This window comes from Lutjanus erythropterus, chromosome 9, assembly GCF_056507025.1.
Source record: "Lutjanus erythropterus isolate fLutEry1 chromosome 9, fLutEry1.hap2, whole genome shotgun sequence".
Lineage (NCBI taxonomy): Eukaryota > Metazoa > Chordata > Actinopteri > Lutjaniformes > Lutjanidae > Lutjanus > Lutjanus erythropterus.
The window spans coordinates 19,733,405-19,752,500 of NC_139325.1; the positions used below are offsets into that span (position 1 = coordinate 19,733,405).

A 19,096-nucleotide genomic window follows, 5' to 3' on the forward strand; every position below is an offset into this window, starting at 1 on the left:
TCAAGAATAAAGCTTTTATAGACAGATTCATGTCACATGTGGTAATATTCAGTTAAAGAAACAGCTGCTACATCATAACTGCTACATCACAACAATATAGCTGGAAGCTCATAGTAATATATATTTTAATGAGATATAGACTTTATCAACCTTTCCACACAATATATACAAAAATATAACTATTTAGCACTTTCTAATCATCACTTTTTATAGTGTCGCTACATGGAAGGAAACCAAGTAGACTGATGGCATTCAGGTGCTCAGTACAATATAAGAAACATACTTTCAGGGTAATTCATGTGGTGAGTCATGTACCTGAAAGTACCAGTGCATAAAACCTCAGAGTAGTCAATGCTGTCACCAATACACCTCAGTACACTCAAAAAATACAAAATTATAAATGCAGTACTTTTATTTTGGTTCCATTTTCTATGAATTGAAATAAAAAACTTGAACAGTAAAATGACTTCAGTACTCCTGCATTTAAATTGATTGATGGATAGATAATCAACATCGTTTCTCTTTCAACCCACAGCTGAACAAATCTTAAGAAGGATTAAAGAAATTTGTGGTTTGTGACACGTTGATGTTGTAACCACATATTATCTATTATTTTAGCTGAAAAGAAGGTGAAAAGCGGTCTGAGATATTCAGACTGAATATCAACCAGTTTTCAACTTGAAATCCTGGTTGGTTCACACTGGGTATTAAAGACTGAAAACACTGCTGTAGGTCAAAGAGCAGCCAACAACAGGACTGATTAGATTTTGTGTAGCCAAAAACATTAAACCGCTACCTTGTTCAACAAAGGTTTTTTCTCAAAAGGCTTCACAAAATATTATCAACAGAATGCAGACAGTGTTGGTGTAGCCTAGTTAAAATAACCAACTGTAAAATTCAAACTATTTTATATTGAAATGATTCAACCTGGCTGATATTTACAGCTTGACTTGAGACAACCAACACAAAAAGTCAAATGAAATATATACATTTTGTTTACACTTGTGTTGATTTCAGTTCATGTCATGGACAGTCTTAGACGGCGGTATTAACACTGGATCTGTCTTTGCTCTGACTGGTGTCCATTGACTTTGAATAAGTGTGAGACCCAGAAGCGTCTTCCTGGAAGGCAGTCTCCAGGGCTTTCAGGATGGATTTGCGGACTTTATCCTTGAAATCTTGGCCCATGAACACATACAGCAGTGGGTTCAAGCAACTGTTGATGAAGGCGAGGCTGGTTGTTAGGGGGATCCCGACAGTGATGACATAACGTAATTTGTTAGTTTGATTAGCAGACGTGTGATGCACCATCTCAATCAGAGCCATGATGTGATAAGGGGCCCAGCACAGGAAAAAAGTGATGATAACAGCTGCGATGATCTTAAAGGCTCGACCTGATTGGTTGGCCAATTTGTTGTTCTTCCGGACACGATGGATTATTACAGCATAACAGGAGACAATGACTGTAAAGGGAATGACAAATCCCAGGAGGAAACGGGTGATATTCATAATCTTTAGGCGAAATTGTCCCAGCTCTAGTACAGACGGTGTTTCATAGTCATCAGAAAGGGCAAAGTTGTTGAAGCACTCTATGTAGTCTTCACCTTGAAAGTGTACTGAAATAGTGTCCCTGAAGATGAAGTATGGAACACTGAAAATCAGAGCCAGTACCCAGACACACAGACTCACAAACGACGCCTTGCGTACACTTCGGTGGTTCTGAGCCCAGACGGGCCACACCACAGACACACATCTATCCACACTGATCACCACCAGAATGTAGACACTGGCAAAGATGTTCAGGTAGGTTAATGTGTTGTTCAGTTTGCACATGAACTTGCTGAAAGGCCAGTGGAAACCCAGAGCCAGGTATGTCACACTCAGGGGCAGGAATGCTGTGAAGAGGAAGTCAGCCACAGCGAGGTTGAGGAACCAAACTGTGTTAACAGTTTTCCTCATCTTGAACCCGGTCACCCAGATAACCAGTCCGTTCCCGATCACACCAAAAACAAAGGCCAGGCTGTACACAACAAGAGACATGATGTGGAGAGAATATGCCAGATCACCATACTCGTTGAAATAGTCAGTGCCATTATTTTCAGATGCATTAGTTGTATTGATGTGATTGGAAGGGGTAGCATTCATCTCCATCATTGTTGAGACCTGCAAGGATAACATAAATAAACAATATGAGCCCTATTTTTTTTCTTTTTTTTCCTATTTTAGATGTCAATAACAGTTCAAAATGATAAAATGATGCAAGAGACTACTTTTTAGTGTTGACTGGGAAAACAAACAACCATAATTTATCTTAAAGTGGATGAGAGACACACAGCAACAAGTTTTCATCATATATTTTTCTTTAACCCATAAAGAAACAGGTCTCGGGAGAGTTTTAGCTGTCAAACCATTCATGCTGGGAAATCTGCTAATATGCTGATCATGTGTCTTTAGAAACTTTAGAAACTTGATTGATTGAACTCTGTACAGTCCATTTGTTTAACTCATTTCAAATCAAAAGACTTAAAGATTGAAGAACTCATGTTTATTAGCTCTGAACTCTTCTGAGAATAAATACTAGAAATTTCAAGTTTAATTACCTGAAAAAATAAAACATGTATATTTACATCAAGTCAAAGAGAAAAGATTAGCTAACTCCACTAAATTCCTATGTGATTTTTTACATTGTATATTAAACTGTTGGAAAGACAGGGCGTTGCCTCAGAAGGGCACACATAGCCTTAAAGGGGAACAGTTTCATGACCATGAGTTGCGGCAGCTGTATTTTTGTTTTTAAAATCACTATTGACCCAGAAAAGCAACAAACTCTGTGAAATAAACCAGTTTGGCTTATTTAAATAATCTTAAATAGTTGCAATATTATTCAAATTCAGGGTAAGAGGTATCTGTACCCCAAATCAGATGGTTGATTTTGTAAACTTCTTGTTGAATGAATTTCCTTGTTGAATTAAAAAAAAAAAAAAAAAAAAAATTATGAGACTAGCAAATGTAACATACCTTTCTCAAAGCGCTCCAGTTGGTAGAATATAAATCCAGCAGAAGAAATCAAACCGAATGATTAATTGTGACAACTATGTTGGTATTAATGAAGTCACTGTCCACATTGAGGAGGAGCCACACACACACACACAGACACACACACACACACACACACACACGCACACACACACACACACACACACACACACACACACACACACAATATTGATAAAGTATTTGGGCAGTTGCATAAGACTAGATTGGCAAGGTTACGTTCCTTCCTGTCAGCATCCTGTTTTTCAGCCTTGATCAAGATTTCTCTAAAATTTCGAAAGACCTCTCATGCCACTGCAGTTTGCCATTACTGATAAGTTTAGCAATAAGTTTGATCGCCCACAGATTTTTTCCATAAACATTGCTAATGTCACTTCACAGTTCAAACTCATCAAATAATACCATACTTATCCTTGCATTCCTAATATTTAACTTTATGATTTCATTAAATTTGTTTTGTGACCCCACGGAAGAATAGCACACACATCAAATTCTAAACCAACCAATTAATAACAATATAGCACAGCATTAAAAGGTGGACTTCCTCAATATGAATGGAGACATTGTCTGTGTATTATTTTTCATGTGTCCTGTGGGAGTCAACACACTAAGTAGACGCTCAGCCAAACACCAGCAGCTCTTTGATATTGCAGCCACAGCATCGGCTTTTCACTCAAGGTAAACGGCATGCCTGAGCAGATATTGGGTTGTAGCCATGTGTGTACGTAGAAAAACTTTGTTTATGGCTATTCTGTTCATTTTAAAGATATCCATTGGAAAGTCCCTGACCTAAGGCTGGCACATAATGTCCATTTGACTCATTTGAAAATGACCTGGAGCTCCAAACTGTCAGCCACCTGTGGAATGGTTAAACAAAGGAGGACACTTTCTAGAGTCTCCAAACAGTATATAAGAAGGTGTACTGAGTGTCTCTATTCAGTCTGATCCCAGGATCGACCCCTGTTTGTTGGTGTTGCCGTTTTAGAGACCACAATAAAGTCTTTACAGCTGACTTTGTTCCTCTCCAGTGGCTTTATTCTTGTCATCATTTCTAACTCAAGACCACTGAAATCAGAGTTTTTCCAGAGTTTTTTTTTAGTGTTGTGGCATTGATCCTTGATTATTTCCATACATACATATATATTTATATTTTTATATGTTTATATTCTAGATTGTTTTGGCCCATTTTCAAGGTTTTTTTTTTTTTTTTAAATATCACAACACTATCAAGTAGCTGAATTCACTTTTACAGTTTAGCCTTAACTGAAACATTCTCACAATGCACTTGCAGTTGTAAGTGATGACTTTTAGCAGCATAGTTTTTGTTCCTACAATGTCTTTATTTTAAAAGCATAATATGCAACATTTTCCAAAAATCAAAAACAAAAAACTTGACATATACACTTACATAAACATAATCCCTCTAAATCATCACATATATTCCATTAGAAGTGTGTGTGGTTTATCCACAAAGACCCTGCTCCCTGCTCGTATTTTATTATTTTCTCATGCTTGGCTGTGCTCAGGATACCTCTGGACTTCAGCCTGTTTGAAAGTGGTGCATAATTATCACTTAATACAACATTTTTTGAGGCCGGGACTCGTAGAAAATGTTGTGACCAATGATTAGATTGCAATCTATGCCTCTTTCCAATGCTCTCTCTCTCTCTCTGTGAGCTGTAAAAAGAGTTTTACACACATAAAAACACACAGCAGACTGAGGATCGCTTCGGCAGTATTCACACAAAACTTGGCATATATGGAGGTGTGGGCCTATTTTTTTTTGGTCTAGAACATAAAGACTGTGAAACAATCAGAAAATAAAAATATTTCTCTGAATCACTGTTTTGTGAGTCAGAGAAACACCTACTACATCTGGCTTTTGTCTTCAGTGGGAAAGGGTACAATCAGCATTCACTTCCAGGTCAAATAACTCAGTAATCATTGGAATTTATCGGTGAAATTTCAGCAGTGTTTTGTGAACTAAAAACTAAACTTGACCTTCAATCAACATGAGGGTTGGTTTGTCTGGTTGGTTAGAGTAGTGGTGGTGTCAATAAGGTGAGAAGGGAGAATAAGCCAGACAACACCACCTGGGGAATTTCACCACAGAAAATACCTAAGAACCTTGAATATTGGTTAGAAAGTAGCAGTTGTCACAATTAAAGCAAAGTTTTTATTTTTAATATGTTTGTAAGGCCAAAAGGACAACGTTGTAGCCGCAGTGGCTCAGAAAGAATATTTTAGGTTGTCAATTATATATTCTGTTAAATTTTCATACGGTTACGCCATTCTGTAGTCTGGAGTAACATAGGTATACAATGTTATATGCAACTATGTTATTTAGGTGACATGTCAGCCTTTTATTAATTAATATAGTCTGCAGTTATGATCTATAAACCAGGACTTGACTGGTTAACATGTTTTGCTTTTGTTACACAAATTTAAACATAAGCTGAAGTAAAACCTGTTTTGAAATGATTGCTGAGTTCTTTGGTCCAGGATATGGTGTTTCACAATCTCCTTCAGCTCCACCCAGTGAGCTTCTTTCTGTTGAACAAATGATTATGATCACCAGTAAAAACATGTTCAAAATAGACTCAAAAGTGAATTTTTTTCCCCACTGTCTACCAGAGAATGTCAATTGAATTTTCAAATTTAGACCATATTTCACCAGAATTCGCTATAGTGATTTTTTTCCCCGTCTCCAATGTGCGAATAATAGCCTATCGTCACTTTTGAGCCTAAGAAACCACTTCCATAACTCTCAGTTGAATGGCAGAGGACAAAAGGACTCAAATTCATCTCCTGGATGAAAGTGCTGTGTGTAAGTACACTCAACAAAATCATAAATGCAACACTTTTGTTTTGGATCCCATTTTTTTATGAATTGAAGGGAAAGATCTAACACTTCTGTATACACAAAAAGTTTATTTAATTCAACTTTTGCTCAGAAATCTGTTAAATCATTGTTTGTGAGCACTTTGCCAAGATAATGCATCCTCCTGACGTGTGTGGCATACAGAGACGGCCAGAGAAAGGCCACTCTAAAACTGCACATTTTGGAGTGGCTTTAAATGCGTAATAATCATGGTGTTTAATTATCTATACATCTATATCTATATCTATACTATTTGTATGCCATACATGCTAAGCGGATGAATTATCTCTAAAAGAGCAGTGCTCTCTAAGTAAGATTTTAACATACCTGTGAACAAAATTTCAAAGAAATTAACTTTTTGAGTGCATAGAAGAGGTCTTAGAGCTTTTACTTCAATTCATCAAAAATGTGAGCAAAAGCAAAAGTGTTGCCATTCTATTTTTGTTGAGTGTACTTACATATGTGAATTAGGCTATAATTGTAAGACCACTTTCTCATTTTATATTGATTTACATAATTTCTCCCAATACGATGATTTCCCTACTTATGACATTAAATATGAAACTTTAAATGTGATTAAATTTCGTCTTCATGAAGACCACATGTCATCTATCAGTACAATGCAGACAGTGTTGGTGTAGCCTAGTTAAAATAACCAACTGTAAAATTCAAACTATTTTATGTTGAAATGATTCAATCTGGCTGATATTTACAGCTTGACTTGAGACAACCAACACAAAAAGTCAAATGAAATATATACATTTCATACATATACATATGATTTCAGTTCATGTCATGGACAGTCTTAGACGGCGGTATTAACACTGGATCTGTCTTTGCTCTGACTGGTGTCCATTGTGTGAGACCCAGAAGCGTCTTCCTGGAAGGCAGTCTCCAGGGCTTTCCGGATGGATTTGCGGACTTTATCCTTGAAATATTGGCCCATGAACACATACAGCAGTGGGTTCAAGCAACTGTTGATGAAGGCAAGCCAGCGTGTTAGGGGGATCCCGACAGTGATGACATAAACTAATGTGTGAGTTTTATTAGCAGATGTGTGATGCACCATCTCAATCAGAGCTATGATGTGATAAGGGGCCCAGCACAGGAAAAAAGTGATGATAACAGCTGCGATAATCTTAAAGGTCCGACCTGATTGCTTGGACAATCTTTGGTTCCTCCGGACACGATGGATTATTACAGCATAACAGGAGACAATGACTGTAAAGGGAATGACAAATCCCAAGAGGAAACGGGTGATAGTCATAATCTTTAGGCGAAATTGTCCCAGCTCTAGTACAGACGGTGTTTCATAGTCATCAGAAAGGGCAATGTTGTTGAAGCACTCTATGTAGTCTTCACCTTGAAAGTGTACTGAAATAGTGTCCCTGAAGATGAAGTATGGAACACTGGAAATCAGAGCCAGTACCCAGACACACAGACACACAAACAACGCCTTGCGTACACTTCGGTGGTTCTGAGCCCAGACGGGCCACACCACAGACACACATCTGTCCACACTGATCACCGCCAGAATGTAGACACTGACAAAGATGTTCAGGGGGATTAAAGTGTTGTGCAGTTTGCACATGAACTTGCCAAAAGGCCAGTGGAGATCCAGAGCCAGGTATGTCACACTCAGGGGCAGGAATGCTGTGAAGAAGAAGTCAGCCACAGCGAGGTTGAGGAACCAAACTGTGTTAACAGTTTTCTTCATCTTGAACCCGGTCACCCAGATAACCAGTCCGTTCCCGATCACACCAAAAACAAAGGCCAGGCTGTACACAACAAGAGACATGATGCGGAGAGGATATACCACATCACCATACTGGTTGGAATAGTCAGTGTCATTATCTCCAGATACATCAGTTGTACTGATGTGATTGGAAGGGGTAGCATTCATCTCCATCATTGTTGAGACCTGCAAGGATAACATAAAAATACAATATGAGCTTTTTTTCCCCCTTTTTCCTACTTTCCTTCTTTTTCAATAACAGTCCAAAATGCTAAAATTATGAAAGACACTACTTTTTAGTGTTTTATATATGCACACATACATATACATATGATTGGAACTGCAAAGTTGTAAAGTTGTAGTAAAGTTAAGTAGTAAAGTCTGTTTTGTATTTTCACTTCTGCAAGTCTTGACATCAAGTTCAACATAATTATCGACATTATATATACATATACATATATATATACATATACACTTAAGCCCAAAATTATTCATACCGCTGTCAACTAAAAGGGATTTCTTCATTTTTTCACTCACAAATTAGTATTTCACCTCAGTTTTTACTTAAATAGGACACAAAAGAAAGACTGAAGCCATAACCGATTTGTGTTTAGATAGAATGTGTAAATAAACATCTTTAACAGGGTGAAAACAAAAAATCACACTGTCCAAAATTATTCATACCCTGTCTTAATAATCAGTTGCATACCCCTTATTTTTTTATTACAGCCTCCAAACGATTTTTAGAATTGCTCACAAGCTTCTTGCAAGTATCGGCAGGAATTCTGGACCATTCCTCCTTTGCAAATGTTTCCAGATCTTTGAGGTTAGAGGGTTTCCGTGCTGTCACCCGTTTCTTGAGCTCCATCCATAGGTTTTCGATGGGGTTTAAATCAGGACTCTGACTTGGCCACTTCATAACGTTAATATCATTGTCCTGGAACCATTTCTTCACCACCTTGGCTGTATGCTTCGGATCATTGTCCTGCTGATAGGTCCAAGGCAGCAGAGAACCTGAACCTCCCCCAGGTTCAGGTTCTCTGCTGCCTGCTTGAGGTTTTCTTCAAGAATCTTGATGTACTGCTCTTTCCTCATGATTCCTTCCACTTTAACCAAGTGGCCAGGCCCATTTGCTGAAAAGCAGCCCCACAGCATGATGCTTCCACCTCCATATTTAACAGTAGGTACTGTGTTCTTTGGTTTAAAGGCTTCACCCTTCTTTTGCCGGATGAAAGCCACATATCTGTGGCCAAAAAGCTCAATTTTTGTTTCATCTGACCACAGAACAGACGACCAGAAGCTTTCATCTTTCTTTAAGTAGGTTTTTGCAAAGGTCAGACAAGCTTTTACATGCTTTGGTTGAAGCAGGGGGGTCTTTCTTGGTTGACGTCCATAGAAGCCATTTTGGTGCAGTATCCGCTGGAGTGTCTGCCTTGATAGAGTCACACCACTTGAACTCAGTTCCTTCAGGACAGCCTTGGTAGTAGTCCTTGGATTGTTTTCAACATCCCGCTTGATCTTTCTGGCAAGCCGAAGTGACACTATTGACTTCCGGCCACATCCTTTGAGGTTTTTGACCGTGTGAAATTTTTGGTACTTTTGGATGATGCTTTGCACCGTTGCTACTGGCACCTGAAATTGTTTGGCAATTTTTTTGTACCCTTTCCCTTCCTTTTTGGCATTTACTATGCGTGTTCTCAAGTCCTCACTGAGCTCTTTGGTCTTTGCCATGGCAAGTCTTGTGTTGACTCGAAAATGACTGAAATGTCACAAGCAAGTCGACTTTTATAGTCTGAAAACTGGTTAAAAAACAAAATACAACAACTCAGCAACATTGAGAACAATATTAAACACTTTAGACCCAGAGACGACGGTTCGTTTGAATATCCTGTAGCTATCTGTCTTTGTATCACTGGGGTATGAATAATTTTGGACAGTGTGATTTTTTGTTTTCACCCTGTTAAAGATGTTTATTTACACATTCTATCTAAACACAAATCGGTTATGGCTTCAGTCTTTCTTTTGTGTCCTATTTAAGTAAAAACTGAGGTGAAATACTAATTTGTGAGTGAAAAAATGAAGAAATCCCTTGTAGTTGACAGGGGTATGAATAATTTTGGGCTTAAGTGTATATATATGTGTGTGTGTGTGCACACATACATATACATATATAAACATATATATGTAATCTATGAAGATGCTGTTCACAAAGATATGATTGGAACTGCAAAGTTGTAAAGTTGCAGTAAAGTTCATGTTTTGTATTTTCACCTCTGCAAGTCTTGTCTTCAAATTCAACATAATTATTGACATCATATATAAATGTGTGTGTATATATATATTAGTGACACATATATTAAAGGGATATTTTTCAAGTGTTTAAAATGTAACTCAAATGTAACTTTATTACATCAAATGCAGTAACCAAAAACAATGACAAATATTGTCCAGAAACTCTCAAAGGCACTGTATTACTGACCTGCTCAATTTAATATTAAGACCAAAACGCACTGAAAACATAAATAGAAAAGTTAATTGAAGCACCACAGAACCAGCAGTATTTTAGGAAAAAAGTCTCTATTTATATGTATGTTTATTTATTTACCATTATTATTGTTAATAATGGTTTATTTCTTTCATAAAATATTGTCCTCTGAGGAGAAAAATCCTCATCTTTATTCAGCTCAGTCTAACGGTGCGCGATATTCCCAATATGTTTGGACACCGAGGAGATGAAGAGGAGAGACAGCATCTGGACTCTTCATCATGACTTACAACAATTCAGTGCAGTGACAAACGTTTTGAGGAAGACACGAGTGTGTGTCAGTTTAGTCTTTCCAGAGACAGATATTTTTAACTGTAGTGTTCAAACCACAGAACTGTACAGTAACATCAGGATTCATCATCAATAAAGTTTTTATATCGGTCGGTACTTCACTCTATCGCTCCCCCTCCCTCCCTCCTCTCTGGAGCTCGTCTGTCCTCCCTTCTTATATGAAGTAAAAAATGACGCGCCACATAACTTTATGATTCATGATCATAAAAAGTTTTTTTTATGTATCAAGTGGACGCACGTCTATATTGAACACCCCCCCACCATCAGCCTTATTTTTACTTTTAGCTGCAGCCCGATCAGCACTCGCTTCTCCACCTCCTCATATACTTCTATTTCTTTGCGTTTAGCCAGTTGCTTAAACAGACAAGCCTGTTTTCAGTGGCGTAACTGGGCTGTATTCCACATGGGTTTTGAGGTCAAAGGGGCCTGACATTGCACACTGGAATAGAGGACAGAAAAAAGCCAAAAAAGTAAGGAATAAGTAAGCCAGGAATAGACCATGACAGTGATTAAAATTGCAATAGCTGCCTTGTTTTATTGCCAACTTATTGTTTCATTCTTCAGCTCCGTTTTATATATTCACACACGTTTGTTTTGTCTCTGCTCCAAACCATGGATGTATTATGGTCTAAATGCGCACCACCGTCAGAGCGTCTTGTTCCCATACAACTGACCGGAGAAAGACACATGACGCGTCATGTTTATGGGCTTCAACTGTGGCTGTGGCCACACCAAGCAGCTGGAGCGGATCCAGGTTCGGTCACGTTCAGATTACCGGTAGTGTCGGTTCTTGTGACAACCCTAGTCTCAAGTCTGAGATCATGATAGCGCCGTGTTACAGCAGACAGTGCTTGTTTACCTGCTGTGGCCGTGCTGCTGCTCGGACCCGTGTCGTCACTGGCCTGGCTGCTCCCACCACGACGGAAGAGATCTGTCAGTTTCGTGCATTTGGCCGCATCCTCAATTAACTTTTTTTTTTTCTTTTTTGCCCTACGCTTATCTGCACCACACATCTCTTTTTCTGGTGGCTTTTTTCTTTTCAGCATCTTTGCAAATCTCCTCTACCTTGCTTGCTTTTTTCTTTCTTTTTTTCCAGAAAAACAACGGTCACCGTCGGCTGAGTCAATCACATTCAATAGACGCATGGATCAGTTCAAACTGGGAGGGGTCGCTCGTATCCCCCCTTATATGCAACAAAATGCAGTGACCCAGTCTGACGTTACACTCCGTTCTACCTGCCGCTGCGAGGGTCAACCGCGGCAACATTACATTTAAAAAAATTAATAAAAAAAAAAGTTTGGCCACAAAACCCACTAACCCTACGTCATCTACGCCACTGCCTGTTTTTAAAATCAAATGTTAAATAAATACTGAGCAGTTTCACTAACAGGTGGGCCACGGTCCTAAACGCCGTCCAAAACGGACCCGGACCAATAACAAGTGAATTATTAAGGGATTTTAAATTTTGCCGGGATGTTTAACTGGCGCAACTTTTACTGATACGGCGCTGGTTTTCAGGAAACGCACAGACCAGCTGCATGTGAGTTAAGCCGGAGACGGAGAGGTGAGCGAGCGAGAGACAGAGAAACACAGACGAAGAGACGAGTGAGCACGAGACAGGGACAGGAACAGAGACAGAGACTGCAGAGAAAAATAAGTACACAGACGTGGCCTTGAAAAAGCAGTTTGGAAGAACTGATCCTGCCACTTTCTGGCTCCAAATGGTCTCCGAGACAGCCTTCCCAGGTCTGAGGAAAGTAGCCCTGTACATCTTGAGCATGTTTGGCTCCACATACAGCTGCGAGGCAGCTTTGTCCACAATGAACATAATTAAAAGTAAACATCGTTCCAGGCTCACATGTGTATGAGAATGGACCTTAGACCATTGCAGCCCACATTTAAATCGTGGCAGGACAAGCTGGAGCTCAGTTCTCTCACTGAACAACACAAAGTGGGGAGAGTGGGAAAAGAGGGAAAGAAAGACAAACTTTAAAACTGTTCAACTGTTATTTATTTATTGTAAAATTGGTTGAGACTGTTTAGTCAAGATGTGAAACGGTTAACAAAGAAAAAGGAAAATTCCAGCTGTTGCTACACTTTATTTTATTTTTTCTAAAATGAAGCACTTTATTTTAAGATGCACAATTTTTCAAAAACTATTTCATTTATTTTGCATGCAATGCATGTCTGTATAGTTCAATGTTAAGTGAAAATAAATATTGTCAAGATGTTTTTGAATCTTACTTTCTTTATTTGATTTGACAGTCAGACGTTGATACAACTACTAGGATACTTCAGTATATATCACTAAATCATAATGCAAGTTATACATTATGATGTTCTGACCTTTGCTTTAGGAAAGTTTTTCTAACTGGACCTTTGAATTTTAGTTGAATACCCCTGAGATATGGGTATATAAGATAGAAATACCGATATAGAAATTCATACCTAGATTTGTTATCATCTTATGATTGTTCTTATTTTCACCTGCCTCATAATTGTCATAATGTGATTATATGTAAAGACTAACCCTTTTGTGTTCATCATTGGGACATATGTTACAGTTTAGTCTGTGTGTGTTGCCTATAAACATTTTCCTCAAGTGTCATTATCAGTGTATTGACTCTGTTAATGCATTGCAATATTATTCAAATTCAAGGAGGCGTTTTGTTGAATTAAAATAAAAATAGCAAATTATGAGACTAGCAAATGTAACATACCTTTCTCAAAGCGCTCCACTTGGTCGAAGATGAATCCAGCAGAAGAAATCAAACTGAATGATTGATATAGAGTAATATATGTTGGTATTAAAGAAGTCACCACCCATGTTGAGGAGGAACCACACACACACACACACACACACACACACACACACACACACACACACACACACACACACACACGCATGCACATACATGCACACAGAATATTAATACAGTATAAGGGTAATTGCACAAGTCTTGTTGATGACAGTGCATTCTTTCCTGTCAGCATCCTGTTTTTCAATCTTGATCAATTTTTCTCTAACATTTGGAGAGAACTATGATGCTGCTGTTTGCTATTACTGATAAGTTAAGAAATATGTTTTTTCTCAGTCTTTAGTTGAGTGTCTGTAAAATGGTAAATGAACATTTTATTTCTTAAACTTCTTCTCAATGAAAGTTCCCAGTTTTTTTTTTTTTATCAAAAAGTTTTTTTCTTATGAGGCAGAAAAACCAGGATCTGTTGGTTTTTTATCAACATTAATCTACCTGACTCCGATCCTGCTGAAAGCAAACATGGGACAGTAAAATAAAGCAGATGCCTAAAAGTACAAATAGTGACACAGGAGAGAAACGTATCTTCAAACCACAGAGATTCAGTTAAACAGGACTGAATCATAAACAGAAGAAGCCTGCATGTGGCTGCTCATGTTGATGTATAGTATTGCTTTTAGATTGCATAAACAGAGCATAACACTGCCTGAACATGACATAAGGCTAAGCCCTATAAATTATACTATGTAAAGTGTAATCAGTACGGTAATCAGTTGCACTTTGCTCCTTAAGTTAACCAATAAAAAACCTTTGTCTCTGTTATTTGGTATTTGTTCCACTGAAATATACTTCACCATCAGAGCCACATATGACGTGGCTGAAGAGAAGAGATCCTGGTTGGGCTCCTTCATGACCATCTAGAAGCCAACCAACACACCCAGAGCTGATCAAGCTGGTTTCTGATGCAGGTCAGCATGTGGCCTTCCTCACGGTTATCATAAAACACTAAATTACATTTGATCTGAGAAGCATGTGACAGGTAAAACAGCTCTCTCTACTGGACAGGTTCATAATGACAATGATATACAGCAGACCAGGAAAAGTAAATTCTGTGATTGTCTCCTTGTTAGTTATAATAACTTTTTAGATGTGTCACATTTATGTGTTGTATGTGTTCTAACCTGGATTTTTTAATGTGAAATTGCTTATGCTGCTGTCTTGATCAGGACTGCCTGAAAGATGAAATCTTGTATCTCGACTGGACCTTCCTGGCTAAATAAATGATAAATAAGATAAAATCAAAATGAAAATGAGTTGTGTATGTTATAGACACATGCACATATTTCTTCTTCAGTATAGTAAATAAAGAGCGACTACCAGGTTTTATTTTTGATAAGTCTGAATAATATTTTAATATTAGAGATAATGGTAACAACAAGAACCACAGTCATCATCATCATCATCATCATCATCATCATCATCAACATCATCATCATCATCATCATCATCATCATCATCAACGTCATCGTCATCATCATCATCATCATCATCATCATCATCATCATCATCGTCATCATCATCATCATCATCATCATCATCATCGTCATCATCATCATCATCATCATTATCAACATCATCATCATCATCGTCATCATCATCTATCCACTCTTAGATTGGACCTTCAGGGCAAAACAACAACAACAGCAAACAAAATAAAATGATTATTTACATTGTTTACGTTAGAATAAAGCTTTTATTGAGAGGTTAATGATTAACAGGAAATAAATGAGGAAATAATTAAATTGGAATATTTGGCATTTCTTCTTCATGTGTGTATATATATATACATACATATATGTGTGTGTGTGTGTGTGTGTGTGTGTGTGTGTGTGTGTACAGTGGCTGAAGAAATAAAATGATTATTTACATTGTTTTCATTGTTTTCATTGTTTTCATTAGAATTAAACTTTTATGATATATGTGTGTGGGGGGGGGGGGGGGTGAAGCTGGTTGAATTGGGTGTGAGGGAGAATTTGGGAAATGTATAAGCCTGTTTCACATTGCAGATTATTTATTCAGTAAAATCTCTTCCATACATTAGTTTACAGTTTCTTCCATCTCCAGTATGTATCAGAATGTGATGATAGAAAAAGAGATTCAAGACACATAATTGGTGGAAATCAGTCAAGTCAAAATTTTAATAATAAAAAATATTGACAAAACAAAAAGCCACAATAACAATCATCATCATCATCATCATCATCATTTGGAATGAAAATAAAAATCAAATCAATCAAGAATAAAGCTTTTATAGACAGATTCATGTCACATGTGGTAATATTCAGTTAAAGAAACAGCTGCTACATCATAACTGCTACATCACAACAATATAGCTGGAAGCTCATAGTAATATATATTTTTAATGAGATATAGACTTTATCAACCTTTCCTCACAATATATACAAAAATATAACTATTTAGCACTTTCTAATCATCACTTTTTATAGTGTCGCTACATGGAAGGAAACCAAGTAGACTGATGGCATTCAGGTGCTCAGTACAATATAAGAAACATACTTTCAGGGTAATTCATGTGGTGAGTCATGTACCTGAAAGTACCAGTGCATAAAACCTCAGAGTAGTCAATGCTGTCACCAATACACCTCAGTACACTCAAAAAATACAAAATTATAAATGCAGTACTTTTATTTTGGTTCCATTTTCTATGAATTGAAATAAAAAACTTGAACAGTAAAATGACTTCAGTACTCCTGCATTTAAATTGATTGATGGATAGATAATCAACATCGTTTCTCTTTCAACCCACAGCTGAACAAATCTTAAGAAGGATTAAAGAAATTTGTGGTTTGTGACACGTTGATGTTGTAACCACATATTATCTATTATTTTAGCTGAAAAGAAGGTGAAAAGCGGTCTGAGATATTCAGACTGAATATCAAGCAGTTTTCAACTTGAAATCCTGGTTGGTTCACACTGGGTATTAAAGACTGAAAACACTGCTGTAGGTCAAAGAGCAGCCAACAACAGGACTGATTAGATTTTGTGTAGCCAAAAACATTAAACCGCTACCTTGTTCAACAAAGGTTTTTTCTCAAAAGGCTTCACAAAATATTACCAACAGAATGCAGACAGTGTTGGTGTAGCCTGGTTAAAATAACCAACTGTAAAATTCAAACTATTTTATGTTGAAATGATTCAACCTGGCTGATATTTACAGCTTGACTTGAGACAACCAACACAAAAAGTCAAATGAAATATATACATTTTGCCCACACTTGTGTTGATTTCAGTTCATGTCATGAACAATCTTAGACGGCGGTATCAACACTGGATCTGTCTTTGCTCTGACTGGTGTACATTGACTTTGAATAAGTGTGAGACCCAGAAGCGTCTTCCTGGAAGGCAGTCTCCAGGGCTTTCAGGATGGATTTGCGGACTTTATCCTTGAAATCTTGGCCCATGAACACATACAGCAGTGGGTTCAAGCAACTGTTGATGAAGGCGAGGCTGGTTGTTAGGGGGATCCCGACTATGATGACATAAACTAATTTCTTAGTTTGAATAGCAGCCGTGAAACGCACCATCTCAATTAGAACCATGATGTGATAAGGGGCCCAGCACAGGAAAAAAGTGATGATAACAGCTGCGATAATCTTAAAGGCTCGACCTGATTGGTTGGACAATTTGTGGCTCTTCCGGACACGATGGATTATTACAGCATAACAGGAGACAATGACTGTAAAGGGAATGACAAATCCCAGGAAGAAACGGGTGATATACATAATCTTTAGGCGAAATTTTCCCAGCTCAGACAGTCTTTTAAAGTCATCAGGAAATTCAAAGTTGTCGAAGCACACTATGGAGTTTGAGATTGAAATAGTGTCCCTGAAGATGAAGTGTGGAACACTGAAAATCAGAGCCAGTACCCAGACACACAGACACACAAACGACGCCTTGCGTACACTTCGGTGGTTCTGAGCCCAGACAGGCCACACCACAGACACACATCTGTCCACACTGATCACCACCAGAATGTAGACACTGGCAAAGATGTTCAGGGGGATTAAAGTGTTGTTCAGTTTGCACATGAACTTGCTGAAAGGCCAGTGGAAACCCAGAGCCAGGTATGTCACACTCAGGGGCAGGAATGCTGTGAAGAGGAAGTCAGCCACAGCGAGGTTGAGGAACCAAACTGTGTTAACAGTTTTCTTCATCTTGAACCCGGTCACCCAGATAACCAGTCCGTTCCCGATCACACCAAAAACAAAGGCCAGGCTGTACACAACAATAGACATGATGTGGAGAGACTGTTTCAGATGATCATACTGGTCAGTGCCTTTATTTCCAGATGCATTAGTTGTATTGATGTGATTGGAAGGGGTAGCATTCATCTCCATCATTGTTGAGACCTGCAAGGATAACATAAATAAACAATATGAGCTTTTTTTCCTACTTTTCCTCTTTTTTAATAACAGTCCAAAATTTTAAAATGATGGAAAAGACTAATTTTTAGTGTTATAGACAATATATGCACACATACTTATACATATCTAAACATATATATGTAATCTATGAAGATGCTGTTCACAAAGATATGATTGGATCTTGAACTGCAAAGTTGTAAAGTTGTAGTAAAGTTCATCTGTTTTGAATTTTCACCTCTGCAAGTCTTGTCTTCAAATTCAACATAATTATTGACATCATATATAAATGTGTGTGTGTAAACATATATGTATATATATATATATATTAGTGAGACTTATTAAAGGGATATTTTTCAAGTGTTTAAAATGTAATTTAAATGTAACTTTATTAAATCAAATGCAGTAACCAAAAACAATGAAATATATTGTCCAGAAACCCTCAAAGGCACTGTATTTGGTATAAAAAAAAATATGCTCAAATAATAACATGACAAACCCAAGTCCATCAGGCACAGATACTGACCTGCTCAATTTAATATTAAGACCAAAACACACTGAAAACATAAAATAGAAAAGTTAATTGAAGCACCACAGAACCAGCAGTATTTTAGGAAAAAGTCTCTATTTATATGTATGTTTATTTATTTCCCATTATTATTGTTAATAATGGTTTATTTCTTTCATAAAATATTGTCCTGAGGAGAAAAATCCTCATCTTTATTCAGCTCAGTCTAACGGTGCACGATATTCACAATATGTTTTTGTATTAAGGCAGCAGGATTATTTGCATCACTGTCACTCTGACAGTTGGATGTGTCAGACAACAGCAGACAGCAAATACACACTGACACACACTGAGGAGATGAAGAGGAGAGACAGCATCTGGACTCTTCATCATGACTTACAACAATTCAGTGCAGTGACAAACGTTTTGAGGAAGACACGAGTGTGTGTCAGTTTAGTCTTTCCAGAGACATATGTTTTTCACTGTAGTGTTCAAACCACAGAACTGTACAGTAACATCAGGATTCATCATCAATAAAGTTTTTATATCGGTCGGTACTTCACTCTATCGCTCCCCCTCCCTCCCTCCTCTCTGGAGCTCGTCTCTCCTCCCTCGCAGTTATGATCAATCAGCATTAAGTAATTAAGTATTTAAATACTTAATCAAATATATGATTCATGATAATAACATTTATGAAGAGGACACGTCTGTCTATATTGAACATCCCCCCCCCTCGGCCTCTGTGGATCAGCCTTATTTTTAATTTTAGCTGCAGCCCGATCAGCACTCGCTTCTCCACCTCCTCATATACTTCTATTTCTTTGCGTTGAGCCAATTGCTTAAACAGACAAGCCTGTTTTTAAAATCAAATGTTAAATAAATAC

General features: G+C 37.7%; 3 protein-coding genes across 4 annotated transcripts in view; all 3 read right to left on the minus strand.

Moving 5' to 3' along the window:
* LOC146321305 (chemerin-like receptor 1) lies at window positions 1-3,149 on the minus strand. Of its 2 annotated transcripts, none has more exons than XM_084726424.1 (2): window positions 3,019-3,149; window positions 1-2,163 (listed from the first exon to the last, which is right to left on the minus strand). In XM_084726424.1, exon 2 carries the CDS (start codon window positions 2,152-2,154, stop codon window positions 1,036-1,038), a length of 1,119 nt encoding a protein of 372 aa, XP_084582550.1. In that variant the 5' UTR covers window positions 2,155-2,163; window positions 3,019-3,149; the 3' UTR covers window positions 1-1,035. The 2 variants fall into 2 exon arrangements, with proteins under 2 accessions (XP_084582550.1, XP_084582551.1); XM_084726425.1 differs by having other exon boundaries at window positions 1-2,020; window positions 3,019-3,127.
* A 3,570-nt stretch (window positions 3,150-6,719) lies between these two features.
* LOC146321306 (chemerin-like receptor 1) lies at window positions 6,720-13,378 on the minus strand. The gene is made up of 2 exons (XM_084726426.1): window positions 13,227-13,378; window positions 6,720-7,856 (listed from the first exon to the last, which is right to left on the minus strand). The coding sequence occupies exon 2, from the start codon at window positions 7,845-7,847 to the stop codon at window positions 6,741-6,743; it is 1,107 nt and encodes a 368-aa protein (XP_084582552.1). The 5' UTR covers window positions 7,848-7,856; window positions 13,227-13,378; the 3' UTR covers window positions 6,720-6,740.
* Window positions 13,379-16,561: 3,183 nt separating this feature from the next.
* Window positions 16,562-19,096, minus strand: part of LOC146321307 (chemerin-like receptor 1) — a 4,219-nt gene continuing 1,684 nt past the window's right edge. Inside the window, exon 2 of the mRNA XM_084726428.1 lies at window positions 16,562-17,692. Coding sequence (XP_084582554.1) covers window positions 16,592-17,683 — 1,092 coding nt within the window. The 5' untranslated portion in view covers window positions 17,684-17,692 and the 3' untranslated portion in view covers window positions 16,562-16,591. The remainder of the gene's footprint in view (window positions 17,693-19,096) is intronic.

Bases quoted from the DNA above. Each gene is read 5' to 3' on its own strand.
- LOC146321305 (XM_084726424.1), bottom strand. From the start codon at position 2,154: ATGATGGAGATGAATGCTACCCCTTCCAATCACATCAATACAACTAAT.
- LOC146321306 (XM_084726426.1), bottom strand. From the start codon at position 7,847: ATGATGGAGATGAATGCTACCCCTTCCAATCACATCAGTACAACTGAT.